At 40.5% G+C, this 15,872-nt stretch overlaps 2 protein-coding genes across 2 annotated transcripts; both read right to left on the reverse strand.

Moving 5' to 3' along the window:
• Positions 1–1,405: 1,405 nt before the first annotated feature.
• LOC114791815 (dolichyl-diphosphooligosaccharide--protein glycosyltransferase subunit STT3A) lies at positions 1,406–9,843 on the reverse strand. The gene is made up of 18 exons (XM_028982269.1): positions 9,763–9,843; positions 9,114–9,237; positions 8,829–8,889; positions 8,627–8,748; positions 8,125–8,270; positions 7,927–8,017; positions 7,750–7,856; positions 5,859–6,023; positions 5,595–5,775; positions 5,214–5,369; positions 4,925–5,016; positions 4,607–4,762; positions 3,869–4,057; positions 3,675–3,791; positions 3,485–3,587; positions 3,208–3,396; positions 1,782–1,897; positions 1,406–1,672 (listed from the first exon to the last, which is right to left on the reverse strand). The coding sequence occupies exons 2-18, from the start codon at positions 9,199–9,201 to the stop codon at positions 1,634–1,636; spliced, it is 2,118 nt and encodes a 705-aa protein (XP_028838102.1). The 5' UTR covers positions 9,202–9,237; positions 9,763–9,843; the 3' UTR covers positions 1,406–1,633.
• A 1,457-nt stretch (positions 9,844–11,300) lies between these two features.
• Positions 11,301–15,823, reverse strand: LOC114791821 (etoposide-induced protein 2.4 homolog). Its single transcript, XM_028982282.1, has 11 exons — positions 15,694–15,823; positions 14,671–14,801; positions 14,338–14,483; positions 14,174–14,234; positions 14,005–14,071; positions 13,796–13,920; positions 13,557–13,676; positions 13,354–13,465; positions 13,162–13,273; positions 11,844–11,918; positions 11,301–11,729 (listed from the first exon to the last, which is right to left on the reverse strand). The coding sequence occupies exons 2-11, from the start codon at positions 14,710–14,712 to the stop codon at positions 11,567–11,569; spliced, it is 1,023 nt and encodes a 340-aa protein (XP_028838115.1). The 5' UTR covers positions 14,713–14,801; positions 15,694–15,823; the 3' UTR covers positions 11,301–11,566.
• Positions 15,824–15,872: the final 49 nt, after the last annotated feature.

Here is a 15,872-nt window from a genome sequence, read left to right on the forward strand (position 1 = left end):
TGAGACCAAGACTTTGCCAAGATCGTAGGGTACAGAGACCAAAAAGGGACTAGGAATCGACAGCACTTTACTCAGATCAGCAATACAGAAAAAAGCCCTTGCTGTAAAGTGTCATTACTCATTAAATCATAATGTAATTGTGTAATGCTATCTTATCTACATAGGGTAAGCTATGAATATGGCTATGTAATGATCCCTTGCCTTTTATTTAAGAGTGATCACTGACACTCTTAAATACTTTTGCTTCTAGCAAATTCATCAAATTAACCTTAGTAAGACAGTGCTGGTTCACTGATCTCCAGTTTCTGACTCAACAAAGAAAAGCTCCTAAAGGAGGACCCTTAAGTACCACAAACTTATTTAAAATAATTTACTCTAAATTCATTTACATCTTTAAAAACTTATAGAGTGATAGAGAGGACTCAGCTAATCAAGTTTTAGTTTCATTTTGGAATGTTATCCAGCGAAATTATTGCTGCTCTTGCACATAGACACAGGATTCTAATCAGTCAGACTCATTTTCTGCACATATTGAAAGATAACAGACTCAGCAGACGGAAGGCCTACACAGACTTAATAACTTAATGACTTCATCCTGAGGAAAATGCATGGTTATAGACGGATGTTCACAATGTGCAGAGAAAATGGCCTTAAAGCAAAAAAAGTTAGAATCATATTAGCGGAGTTGGATTCTGAGGGGTCTGCATAAAGGTATAAACAGAAATTTCACAGGAGACAGTACTTCTCAAAGGGACCAAACTATATTTGGCGCATTGATTCATATGACAACTTAAAACCTTTTCACAACTTTTTCCACGAGAAGCCGTTGATACACTCATTAATAATTGTCAGTGATCTTATAGTTGGTTATCTTACTTTCATGGTGCTTCTTCTCCAGATGCCTGATGAAAATATACTGTTAGTGCTCTGTAAAGCTAAAGTAAATTACTGCCAACTTCGCTATGATGCAATGTCTATGATGTGAGTGTACTATGAAGTGCTGGCAGTGTCTGTTGAGAAAATGTATACAATGTTTTTTTTTTTTTTTAAATAGAGGTATCTGACTGGTTGCTTCTGAATGTAGGCACGTAATAAACAATGATACTGTTCTGTGAGCATGTGCTGTCTTCTCCTTTTTTCCCCAAATCCCATCAAGACCGCTACGACAGAGACCAAGACAAGAGCATGAAAAATTGGTGTCAAGACCAAGATCGTTCTCAAGAACTACAATACTACAGGACACAAAGACAAATAAAGACTTATTGGTAATTATGCACATTGATCATTAAAGCCTCAGGTTTCCTATTTTTAAGCAATTGGTTCTTTACAAAAAAAAATTTAACAACATTTTTTTATCCAAATTTCTCCATTTATTTCACCACCATATTACATTTCAAAGCCCATAGACAAACTGTATGGTTGGCCACTTGAAAAAAAAAAACCAAATTACATTATAGGGGATGTTTGACACTTCGTTTCCAGACACCACAATTTTAAATGAAATAGAAAAACAGGGGAAACAAATCTCTTACTGCAATTACAACAAAGTATAAAAGGATTCACACTCATTCTCAGATCCCAGGCTTTCAGTGCTGTGTGCTAAAAGGCGGGTGGACATTTGGTGCATTTGGCTTTACGTCCGAGAGAGGCCACGGTTGTCCAAATCTTTGACCTGTTAGGTAGTGGAACGTGTCACTTTCACATGTAAACAAATGTTACAAGAAACCTTCATGAAAGTTGTTATAAGAAGCTCTGTCCAGGTAAATGCAGGTATATTTTACCTTGTATATCCTGACCAGCCAGTGCTCTGTTGTGTAAGCTTCTTCAAGCACATCCAGCTCAAAGTCCTTATTGCCGATCTCAGCATTGCGGACTCTGTCATAACCAGGTGGACGCTCTGGGTGAAGAAAATCAGCCAAAATTTAGAAAACTTCCACAAACCAGACCAGAGCATTGACCATCTAGCTGCTGGCTTCTTGCCATTCTAATTCTCTCTGCCCTCCTCAATGTGTACTAATGAATAAACAGCTCATTTTCTCATCTAAATAGTCACACTTCTCTAATTAACACTTAATGTGCCCTATACTGATATCTCAGAATGTTTTTATTCAATGATCTTTAGAAATTGTTGTGAAGTGAAGCCTATGCTGTGCTGCTGTGTATCACATGTGACAATCACTTCACTATAGCCACTAGGGGGCGACTGCGATATTTTTGGTTTCTTATTTCAGGGCTGCACGATTCGGATGTAAAAATGTAAATGTAAAAAAGTGATATTGCAATTACTGAGATCAATATTGTGATATGATAAATGGCACTTGCTTGCCTATAAAAAAAAAAAAAAAAAAGATCCCATAAACTTAATCGCCAGCTCTACCAGGCTACCAAGCTCCCTTCGACTCCAGTCCGGAACATGGCAGGAATGGCTGAAGTGAGACTGAGCAGCCAATCTCAGTTTAGTCAGATGGTAAACTTTGAGAGAATGACATAATATGTTGTAGCTTCATATAAATCGCATCATTTTGCGTTTATGTAATCGCACGATCTGACATTGTGATTGTGTTGAACTGCACTGCACTTGTGAACCTGAAGTGTGCAACGTGCCGTGACAGGTGGATTACTGACAGGTTAAATACTTGTCTCATTTGAATTATCTAGGAACATACCTTTCCCTCCTCACCAGACTATTCCTGATTCAGTTATATCAGATAATTTTTTAATATAAGGAGAACACGTCCACCACCGAGTGCAGAATTTAACAGTCTAGCTCCATAGACAGTTCTGCAAATTCCCATCTCATACATTAAAAATTTGCCAAGTTGCAAGTAAATAAATGTATTTTGTGTGCAGTATTTAACTCTGGATTTAGTGAAGTGATTGTCATTGTGATACACAGCAGCACACGGTGCACGGGGTGAAATGTGTCCTCTGCTTTTAACCCATCACCATTAGTGAGCAGTGGGCAGCCATGACAGGTGCCCAGGGAGCAGTGTGTATGGACAGTGCTTTGCTCAGTGGCACCTTGGCGAATCGGGATTCAAACCAGCAACCTTCTGATTACTGGGTCACTTCCTTAACCGCTAGGCCACCACCATTTAATGATTACTAGTCATTTTAAATTATATGTAAGGCCTTTAAGACTTTTTAAGGATCCACTGATCCTGTATACTGGCTCCAAACAGTCCATGGTTAAACGAGTCTACTCACTGGCCTCTGTGTAGACCTGGCCAAAACGGTAGTAGCACATCTTGTACATTAGGCAGTTGAGCAGGACAGGGGAACCTTCCTGATCCACACGGAATTCACCAGTTGGGGTGTAGTAGTCATGCTCTTTAATGTGTTTTCCTGTGTCCGTGCTGCCGCCAATGCGCACCATCCACAGAAATTTGTTAATATCTGTGAGAAAAAAGTTCATTATAAGCGTGACACTAGCAGTTGTAATAATATATTCATAAGAGAGAAAATGACAAAACAAGAGTTGTACCATCTGAGGAGTAGCCAGTTAATCCACCAAAGATCACCAGGACATAGCTGACATCCAGCTCCCGCATTATTTCATATGCTTTCTCCTCACTGGAAGCCATGGCCTGTGGCAGGGGAATAAATACTCAGAAGAACAGAAAAATCTGAGTCACACCTCAGTAAATGATAAATGGCTAAACGGCTCTTCTTACCTGCCCTACTCTGGATATGTGCGTATTGTTCCAAGTGTTGTTATCAACCAGAATGGTGCGGTTCGCCATGGCAGTGATCTGATAGCCATAATCCCACCAGGACATAACTTTGGCATCCTGAACAAAGCAGGGAGGTATGTGTGTTAACTCCATCCTTGTTCTGAAATGAAAAGCACTAACAAAAATTTGCGCACCTCAGGGGTATTGTGACGGAGCCAGTAGTATGCCTCCCTAAAATCATCGAAGATGATGCGACTGCCATCTCCTCCACGAGCTGAGAGGACGATGGAGGGGGAGGAGTAGGCCTCACTGGTAACCCAAGTGGAGTGGAACGTGTATGTGATCAGGAAAAACGCCATTACCAGAATCATTCCACTAGCAACCTACAAACACACACAGACACCTTTACATTCCAATACCACTACAACACCAACCCCAGGTTATCTACAGATATCTTCATTATTGTAAAATATTTCAATCTGAAAAATGTATACGTATATCATTGGGACAGTTCCCCTGGAGCAACTTAAGTTTAAGCGTCTTAAGTGTCTTGAACCTGGGTCTTCCGGTTCATAGGCAAGGTTACTACTATTGAATTATCATAAGCTACGACCACTTCAAAAGAACAATATAAATGTTTGAGATAGTACATTGGTGGTTAGTGGCCTAGTGGGTTAGACACTCGCCTATGAACCAGAAGACCCGGGTTCGAATCCCACTTACTACCATTGTGTCCCTGAGCAAGACATTTAACCCTAAATTGCTCCAGGGGGACTGTCCCTGTAACTACTACTGATTGTAAGTCGCTCTGGATAAGGGCGTCTGATAAATGCTGTAAATGTAAATGTAAATGTACATTATTGAAAAGGTTTAACAATGACGCTAATTTGCTTAAGCCCACTGTGATGTCCTCTCTTGCATGATCGCCTCACCTCGTTCTTGATGGGATATGTAGAATCTTGCTGTTTCTTTGACTTCTTATCAGGACGTGTGACATCCAGGTTTTTCATGTAGGTGGTGAGAACCTGGGACACACCGATACCAGACAGGATGCACATGACTGGAGCCAGAACCAGCATGAGTCGGACCTTTAAAATAAATAAATAACACATATAATATAATGACATAAAGCAGCCAAAACATTTATAATGGGGGGAGGGGAGCAATTCACAACGATTTTGAATGAATTTTACAGTTTTCAGGAAAATAAAACATGTCTATGGGGACAGTGTATTATAGACAGCATTTACCATGACTGCTGAGAAGTACATGCTAGTGACCCCATACATGATGATGAAAATCCTCGCGTCCGAAAGGTTGTTAAAGCAGTAATATAGACCCACTGAAACAGCAAAACACAAACAGACAAAAAAATTTACTAAGAATTAATGCTACAAGTACACTGTATCTTGAATTAGTGCAAGACGACAACTGAAACTAGCTTGGGAAAATCTGATGTGTGCTCCAGTCATGTTACATGTGTAAATCATACTACTGAGGCACAAAACATCTATTTTAAAAACAAGGCAAAATTTGAACCTGGAAACATGAACACCAGCAGCTGAAGGTCAAAGTAGTAGGAGGACCAGGTGGTCGGCTGATGCTCAGAGACGGAGGCGATGATGGGGATGTTGTTCTTGGCATAGGACGGGTCCAGCAAAGAATAGAAACGGCCAGTCCAGGGAGAGATTTTGCCTGAAGGTAATATTTAAAGACATTAAAACACAATAGGAGTTAAAGCAAAGACTTTATGCGATAACCATACAAGCCTGTGATGTGAGTGTAACAAGCCTGTGATAAATTTTCCATCTTAAAATATCCAGTTGCATATTTACACCATTTTACCTTGACTGCCATGTTTGTTCAAACTGCAGGTCATTAAAAACACACAGTCCAAGCTCCAAATAAAATGGATCTTACCAGTCAGCATGAGCACAGTCCCCACAGAGAGCAGGATGAGGCCAACCAGAGAGATGACACTCTTAAAGAGGATCTCAAACTGCTGGGCATTGAGCTTGCTGCGCAGGTAATCTACAAAGGCGTGGATCTGGCACAGACCAAACACACCAAAGGCTGCCATGTGCTCAGAGGACTGCACGGGCTGTTGTGGAGAGATGCACAGCGCATCTTAGCATACAGGCCTATCCAAAAAGAGGGTGCTAGCGCAGTAAAATGCAAACACACCTGGAACCCCACAAAAGAAATCTGCATGGACAGGATGGTACCCAGGCAGTACACGGTGCAGTACGCCACATAGATGCGATGGGAGAATCGTCCAGTGAGCATCAGTACCAGCACGTGCAGGGGGATGAGGTTAATCAGAAAGACGTACCCACCCCAAGACGAGACCTACAACACAATTTGAGATCATGTTAGCATGTCCAAGCAATAATATTGACCCATGGGTAAAATAGATGCAAAAAGGACAGGTTATTTGAAGAGTCCCTTAATTTATTAAGATTTTGTGATATACCACAACGAACTGGTCATTGGCATGTAAAAAAACAATAATCTATCTCTTAATGTTGCCAAGACTGATTGTTCCCTAGAGGTGTGAACCTTTCGGTTACGATTATCGATGCGTCGCAATGGACACCATGATGATTCTGCACTTGGTGGTTCACATGATGTTTCCAAATACAAGAGTTATGGTCTCGTGTGGATGCTTTGGTTTGCTACAATGAACGGCGACAGTTTTTCTGCTCTGTCCGCACTCCCGACACCACAAAAACGCCTGGTTCAGACAGCGTGGCGTCAGCTGAGTGCGGACAGAACGCTACAGTTCTTCTGCTCATTGGATCAAAGTTAAAGTCGCTTTCAGTATGAACCTAAAAAGATTACATTTAAAAACAGCGAGTTGAACTGAACGTGCCACGCTTGCCACGGGTCTCAACACAAATAATAGGTGTGATTTCCAAAACTCCCGTTATACAATAATGTCGTGTTGTAGATCTCTGCACACTCAGATACTGATAAGACCAGCTTTTCCTCCATTTCCACTTCATGGGTGTATTGCGAAGGGGCAGAATTAACAGTAGACCTTAGATTTTATTGGTCGCGCGAAAATATGTCACACCATCATTATGATATAATCAACGTATATATGTATACTGTATATCCTAAATGTCCTGCTGACCTAGTGGAGGGCTGCCAATGATGTGTTTGTAATTGTAATCAATGCATTGCGATGCAGAAGTGGACAAATCTGCATCAATGTAGTACATTATGTATTGATTATATCATAATGATGGTGTGACATATTTTTGCGCGACCAGTAAAATCTAATGTTTATATATATATATAGCTTTACTTACTTACTGATTGTAAGGCGCTCTGGATAAGGGCATATGATTAATGCCATGGTTGTGTTTGTGGAATATAATAAATGTTGTCCACTAGATGGGAGTATAAGCTAAGATCATTCTTAAAGTTCCCTATTATGAAAATTTCACTTTGTGAGATTATTTAACATTAATACGAGTTCCCCCACCCTGTCTATTGTCCTGCAGTGGCTAGAAATGGCAATAGGTGTAAAGAGTGCTTTAGCCATTCTGCTTCCCCATTCAGAAAGCGGCAGCTCAGGCAATCAGATCTGGAATTTGGCCCCTTATGTCATCAGGATACCTCCCTTTTCTCATGCTTTGTCCGCCCAGAGAATTTCCGACCCCCTCCCCTAAAAAGAGGCTCCACTGACTATCATGGCTTCCAAACATGCAACGCTCTGCAGTTGCTCGTTGACTGGATGTAAAAATTAGCACAAATGTATTTTTAGTTCCATCACACGAGACTCCAGTGGGATAATTTTGTTTTCCTGGAAAAACACTGACACAAATTTTAAGACATATACAAAAGCAAAAAAGAATTCATAATAGGGGACCTTTAAATCACTGCTAAACAACATTTTCTATTTTTCATATACACAGTTAGACAATTATAAGGTGATGTGTTCACTACAAAAAGAACAATTAGTTTAAATAAAAAAATCTAAAAATATATCTTATATATAAACCATTAGAAAAGAAGAAAATGAAGATGCGTGCAAATAATCAAATCCTGCAGCTGCCATCCTACTCACCATGTAAAAGTAAGCAAGTGCACACATGGAGGACCAGTAAATGGACCCTGTTTTCACTGCTTTGATCCACATGTAATACGTCAGCAACATGCAGAATATCGCAATACCTGTGGAGGAAGAACAGACAATTTAACATGGCATTCAGGTGAATATTCAACTTAATGTTTATTATTTTACCTTCGTTATCATAAGAGCCTGCAACAGATCTGGAGATGTATCCTGGCACAACTGCGATCATTGAGGCAGCAAGAAGTCCAGCCCCTGCATCCTGAAAAGTATAGAACATAGAGACGATACAGAAATGCAAATAGAAAAGTCACTTATCCATGCGTTTCAAACTGTAAGAAGCTGATTTCGTCTTGTGATACTGCCAACCTTGAGCTCCTTGGTGAGGTGGTAGGTAACAATGGCCGTGAAGGAGGAGAAGAGGGGGGCCAGAAAAACACAGACGTTGCGAATGTCAATGGTGATGTGAAAGAAGTGCAGGATGTGATAAAGGGCGGCAGACGTGATCATCAGGCCTACAGGTTAGAAAACAAGCAGATTTTATCTGCCTGAAAGAAGACACCAAAATACACTCAACTGCCTGCAAAAAGCCAATAAATTGCATCCAGTCTCCCATGATGTGACATATGAAAGCAAAATCCATAAGGCATCTGTCATTTGGTATTGGTATCCCACATCACCAACTCATGAGAAAAAGTCATTTATGACGTCAAGTTATTAGCAGTGCTTCCATTCCCTTCATTTTGTTTGTGTACTTGATGGGCATGTCAGCACAGGAGGAGAACTTGGAAGGTCAGTGTAAATGCATGAACTGTTCACATTTCATTTCTTATCTGATTCACATCCCAACAGAAAAAAGCAAGACGTATACCTGGATAAATGGTCCCTCCAATGATTCTTCCCAGAGGATACCAGGCCCGGTCATCGAACCAGTTGTGAAATTTGTAGAAGCCCTCCTCCGCCAAGAAGCGAGTTGTGCGGTAGTTGAAGTACCTGAAGTGAAAATTAATTAAGGGATTTAAGGAGTAATAGCTGTAGCTACATTTGTAAAAATAAAAAAATTATAAACTTACGGATCAAACTCATGGATGACACTCTCAAACCTCAAGACAGAGAACAGTCTTGTAGAGAAGGCTAGAAATGAAAAGAAAAACTCTAATTGAACTTGAATGCTGAAATGGTTCAGAGTTCATTATTATGAATGAAAATACGGGTTAGGATGATTGTCATGATATTCAAACTCTAGCTCAAGCACCGGAACCACCAAACAAATAGATTCCAAAAATATTAGAGAGTATTGCTACGCCCTCAAGATTTTATTGAGACGACATTTCTTGCTTATGAGAATAAAGACATACAGAGAACCGCTGCCATCGACAGGATCAGCAGCTTGAGAAGCGTGTCCTGCTTCTCGTAGGACAGCCGGAGGAAGCCCAACTTTGTCATCTTCTCACGTGGGTGCAGGACTCAGACCCCTAAACCCTGCAGGGAGGGAGAAGAAGGGCACAAGCAGAGGTGAAGTTCACGCATCTTCTCCTATGACGCTCGCTCAGAAATATTGACAATAAATCATGCACAAAAACCCAGCACGGCGGATGGATTACTTTTCCATTCTGGATCTCCACGACATCAACACGCTGCTACATAATTATAACGCAGCGTGAAAATGTTAATATGGTTACAGTCACTCAGGTGCCAACACGAGGTTCTATGCGGAGTGTCCCAATCAAACCGAACGCACTCATTCACCAGCTGAATAACACGACATGACAGAAGCATCACAGAACAAACTGGAAGCACCAAACCAATTAATTGTGCAAAACACAGGAACAGATGGAGGTACTCTGGCATACAGCTAGCAGGCTAGCGAGCTAGTGCACTAAACCGGATCTACCTGCAACGCGTTAGGTTTCGCCCTCGCTAACAACTACACAGCGCGGTTTTTACTCATGGTTCGGTTCCTTACACTTCAACTAGCAAAATACAATTCATGACTTGCAAATTTACCAGTTTCTTTCTTTCATCCGCCACACACCCGCCTTGGTCCTAGTTACTCACACTCACTTTTCCACGTCGAACCATCTGAACTGTCAATGCCAGCCCACTCCCTGCGAGAACTATAGTGATTGGCTGAGTCGTTGCTCGAATGCATTTAGACTCGCTCCTATTGGAGAAAACCCAATCAATCAATTCGTGAACCGGTCGGTCAACTTCCTCCTGGCGCTCCAGCAGTGACGTGTCCTTAGCGAATCCAGGGGTGCGTAGAGCTACGCAAACGCTGTAGATCTTTAAATCACCACCGTCGACCACTGATGGCTTGGAGATCAGCGAATCGAAGGTGGCCGTAGCGAAAAAGATATCTGATTCACAGATGCAATGTCACATTATAATTATTTGTATATAGTATTATATTACTGTATAATATATTATAATATCATTGTGCATTTCCCAATGGGATTAATAAAAAAAATCTATATATGATTGTTATGGATATAAAAACCAGAACAGAAAAAAATGGAAAATTAAAAAAATAACATATGTACAGACAAGTTTTATTGAAATAATACATAATACTTTTACAAAACCTCAATCACAAATATCAGTCTGCTTATGTAGAACATCACTTCTTCAAATAATTACAGACCACCCAAAAAATATTACACTTCATTCAGCGGAAAATAATGACTATGTGATGGTGCTCTACAGTGTTTCACAGAGCAGGATTTCTCTAGGAGTTAAAAAATCCTACACTGTGCATCACGTGTTCCTGCTCAGAAGTTCTGTGAAATCCCATGTGCTGAGCTCTGTGGTAAACAAGAGATCCTGACCTCCATCAGCAGGCCAAACTAATTGCTGACCTCATAGCTGAGCATCTCCGTTTTCTACGCCCCTCTTTTCAGACCAGTGGTAGTAAATTCAAAATGTGCATTTTAAGACCTAAAGAATATTTACCCAGCCTGACTGGCACTGTTACCTGCTCATACAGTTGTTCTAGAGCACATTTCATAATTTTATGAGGGGTGCTTCACCATGGTCTTTAGGCTCAGACAGACTGTATTCCTTTACATGGGGGAAGGCTTCACAGTTACATGAAAAAAAATGATATGTGTTCAGTGGCATCATGTTTTTAAATGTGAGGATAATTGGGGCTAATAGGTAAACCAGTATATTTCCTTCTTTGGCAAAAACAACATTGCCAAAGTGATCAGTGCTGTCAGTTCAGCTGCAAACAAAAAACACATGTAATGCATGTCTTAAAGAGGATGTTTCATCCATCCTTATGCGCTTTAAACACAAGAACAAATCAAGTTAGGAAGTCAGTCAAAGACACTTCAGGGTTCCTATTATGTGAGACAAAGTGTGTGAGATACAGTTATTGTTATCCATGGAACACTAAAAGTGGAAGCGGATCAGGTTAATTCCCTAGGTCAGGTTCTATTATGTGCAGAGGTCACTCATGTGCTGTACTTTTAAAACTCACTCAAATGGCACATTATAAAGTACAAAATCAGAAAACTTTCTAAAAGTATAACAGGACTGATAACTGTGTTTGTGAATGTTCCTTTAATGTGTGTGAGAGTGTTTGAGGCACAGACTATCCATCCCATGTAGCATTCACTTAAAAATGTGCCTGGTCTTTCCATAAAAACATTAAAAGGACCGAAAATGACACATGGTCCAAAGTAAAAGCAAAAGAAACCCTTTTCACTGGTGATTCTTGGCTCGGGCAGCTCTCAGACATCATCCACAGAACTGGTGCCACTCTCAACTGGTCTGAACCACAGGCTGTGCTCTCATCCCCTGGTGGAAGTCACTGGGAAGGCAGCGGGCGTTGGCGAGCTGGTGACGCATGAGGAGAGGGCATTTTCTCAGTGGAGGTAGAGGACGTGAGAGTGGACTGGAGGTGAACAGTCTTGTGGAACAGCTTGTTGCTTATGAGAACAACGAAGGAGAAGAGGCGCAGCTGAAAGTGGCTGTGGAGAAAATGAAGGCATACTTTTAAATTTACATTTAAATACAAAGAGTTTTTATGAAAGCACAATGCAAAAAAATATTCTAAACTGATAAAGAAAATAGTGGAAACTCACTATAGTCTCACAGGGGTCTTGGCTTCATTGGCGCTAATGATGAAAAGGGGAAAAAGGATGGAGAACAGGCAGCCACTAAGATAAGGGGGGAAAAAAAAAAAAAACATCCTTTAGAAAGTATTTTCAAGTTTCACATCAAGCCTCACTAAGTTCGCACAGAATGTTTTCCAGTCAGAAATGAATAGCAATCCAATATCTGTATCACATATGTCAAATAATGACTTAAATAATTGGATATCGGTAAAGGCAAAAATATACTTGCTGTATCTGTAATATATACCTGTTAACACCTGTGTAATTGTAAAGGGGCAGTGTTGTGAGAAATGCACCAAACCATCAATATATTGGTATTCATTCATTTGGTTTGCAGCCTCGACACAGACCCCTGATGGTAAGGAGTACATTTACATTTACGGCATTTGGCAGATGCCCTTATCCAGAGCGACTTACAACGTGCTTTCAAGTTACCATCGATGAAGAGTACACGCAAGTATATCACCACAATTATTCACAACACAACTGTGTACGGATACGCAGCTCACAGAAAGTACATTTCTGGCTTAACAGTGTGCGATAAATGAAACTGATCTACTACATTAAATGATAGGTTTTTCCAATATTCTTATATACTCACACATACTGCGCTAGCGGCCACCATAATGCATACGCAGTCCACAAGTTTAAGGGCATGTTTTGTTAAGCGATAGCTAACACAGCATGGAGGGAGCTACCAATAAAATGTTATCCATAATTAAGTTATTTTGCGCTTGCTAGACAAACATGATCCACAGTGACTTGATATATCTGCAGCACCAATGTTTTAAAATAACAGAATGAGCAACTTAAAAGCACCCCTACAAGAATCATAGAGTTCAGACAAAGATTTTTTTAACTTAAGTAAAGTATTTAAGTTGTAATTCCCTAAATATAGCAGTGCAATCTCAGTTTCCTCCCCACAGTAAGACAATATCACATTGGTCCTGGGGCTCGGTCAATAGCCAAAACGCCAGGTTTTGGTATCAGAAATGTGAAAGCTGAACTGGTGCGTGCCTAAAAATGAAAACGAAGTTCTGCTGGGTTGCTTAGCAGAACCTTTCTGAATATATGTCGTGCAGCACATCTCCTTCTTTTACTATTTTCTGTATCCACTTCCCCTGTTCCTCCTTTATTGATTAGACCATCCTGCTTTCAACTTGTCCCGTCAATCGGAGAAGCTCTTCCTGTGTCTTCAGGTTATTCAAAGCAATTTCCTCCAAATCCAAACGTTCTCTCTCAACATATCATCTTGCAACATAATGGGAGAGGTTGTGCATTTTACCTTATAATATATGAAGATGGCAGCGCAGTCAGCAGTGCCATGGGTAGACCAAAGCCAAAGTAATAGGGCCAGTTCCTCTCAATGTTTGATAGCCGCTGATGCATTTCAATACCTTTGATGTAAAAACAGTGAAAACTGAGAATAATGAATGTGTCAGAGAACTATAAATGAGTCAGAGAACTATAAACTTACCATTGTTGAACCAACGATATTCAAAGCAGTAAAGTGAATAGAGAAGAGACATGTGGAGAAGACTAACTAGCTGACCAATGGCATAAATGGGAAAAAGACTGACTATCATTCCCTGCAGAAAAGACAAGCATAAACCTTTGAGCAAAACATTGGACACTGTAAGGATATGAACAAAAAAAAAAATATATTTTACATTTATTTACTTGAATAAGGAAGAGAGCCTGGAGGATGAGGTTGAAAAGCATGTCAGCTATGATTTTACTGACGCTAGGAAAGGGTTGAGCCTTTCGTCCAGATACTTCAAATGCAAGATCAGCAATGTCCTAAGGATGAGGGGTACAACATTAGAAGGTTACATTTAGCATCAAATTCTCCATAGCTAAAACATTTTAAGTCGCTTGTGAACAGATTGGAAGTGTAAGGAAAAGCAGTGACGACCCACCTGAAACCAAATGGCATTGACAACCTTGCTGAGAACAAATAGGGGAAGCACCCATAATGCACTAAACACAGAAGACAAGATACATTCCAGCCGAGGCCACACATTTCCATGCAGTGTTGGGTCTCCTAACAGGAAAACATTTCAATCAGTAATCAACTCCTTCAAGAATTATGTGTGACCGTTGACGAGACGACCCTTGATATGCATACCTATGATCTTTCCCGTCAGAGTCCTTAGGACTGGAATAAACACACGGTAGAACAGCAACATACTAAGCTGAGGGGGGAGGAAAGAGAGCAAATGAATAAAAACTAAATTTTTCAGTAAAGTGCACAACCTAAATCTATGCAGTTCATGCATGCCTGCTTAAAAACTTACCCAAAAAACACCCCCATTCCATGCACAACACTGGAAGATCCTACTTGCTAATTTTGGTTCACTAGAAGGGGAACACAGTAGCACATTTACAAAAATCAAAGCCCTTCTCTTCATGGGTATCTTCCGACATAAACAGAAAAAAATATATATATATTATAATGTACGTCTCTGGTTTACGCTCTTCGCTCTGTGCCCGCCGCTGTGCCAGGGCTCCACTTGCTCTTCGCCTCCTTTGCTCTTCTCTTTTCTGCTGAATTCGGGCATCCAGCTTGGAGATCGTGCCAATCCCCACAATGGAATCCTTAATCCCCTGCGCAAACCCAGCCAGCATCAACATTAGCATCAGCAAATGAGGAATGAAATTGAAGACTTGTATTGTTCCATTTGCACAGTCTGTGATTTGCCTGTAATATGCACCGACTAAATAAAGGAACTACCTCTATATAGTCTATTCTTCCAGTAAAGTCAGTAAAATTAGAGCAGAATGCTTTACTAACTGTTGCAACATTGCACAGGAAGGCCCTGACACTGTCCGTCATCGCCACGCCAGCTGCAGATTCATCAACTGCAGAAAGAATGGGTGCTGCAAATATGAGGGCTCATCGTAGGGAGGAAAAACCTCAGCAACCTAAACAGAAGAAGAGTATCATTTTATAAAACATAAGACAGATTGATACATACTGTGTATATACAGACACATATGGAGAAATGGCATCAATGATCATATTTGAATAAAATAAGTGTTCCACAGTAAAATTATAATAAAATACATGTCCACAGTTGTGGTTCTCAAACCTTCAGTTGTTTAATGTGATCTGATTGAGTTAAAGATCTAAAATCTGCAGCTTATCATGTTGTTGATTTGTGTTGAAACTGAACAAATAAAGTAAAGAAAATGCCTACCATAAAAATAGAAGTGCCAGGACAGCAATACAGTAATATAAATTTCATGATTTAATTAAACAAATGAAGGACCAATCTTTAGAAGAAAGTAATGGACAGTCCTTTCTGTACCGCATCATTAACATGACTGCCAGACAAGCGAGCACTATTCAAACTCCTCACTGCTTGAAAAGCAATACTATTACCACAATACACTACAATAAAATAGCATTTGGTTAAGCAACTCAATGCTTAGTGACAGTATAATATTAAATTACTGTCATGGGAACTAATCTCACCAGCACAGAATTTCCACCACAGTGGCTAGACAGAAGAGATGGCAGCTAACGCTAATAAACAATGCATCAGTTCAGCCTTTTGCGGCGGCAATAATTCTCACTGACATCCTGCCTGGCCTGATCTCGGTGGTAGTTAGCCATGCAGCCACAGAAACCGTCTGTCAACAAGCGGTGTTGGCTGTCCGTGCTAACGCAGCCCAAAGCAAAACTGCTGCCACAACTGCTATCGAAGTAGCCTGAAAAATAAGGCTCCAGCTCCAAAACTGATTAACGTGAGCTGGCCAAAATAATAAAAGAGTCCGCGGGGAGTATGCATAAATGGTCTTCCTAATATCTTACCTCATGCGCCTGCTGTCTAAAGATTTGTCGTATCGCCTCTTCTTTTATGAAGCCCTTAAGTCAACCTATTCCTAACAAAACTGCCAGAAAGGGGCCTCGCTGTGATGCGCACGCGCAAACTTGAGATTCTGGAGGATTGTGGGAAATGTATTCCAAAATCTTCAATTTCACTGCGCTTT

The sequence above is a fragment of the Denticeps clupeoides genome, chromosome 6 (assembly GCF_900700375.1).
Source record: "Denticeps clupeoides chromosome 6, fDenClu1.1, whole genome shotgun sequence".
NCBI classification, from domain to species: domain Eukaryota; kingdom Metazoa; phylum Chordata; class Actinopteri; order Clupeiformes; family Denticipitidae; genus Denticeps; species Denticeps clupeoides.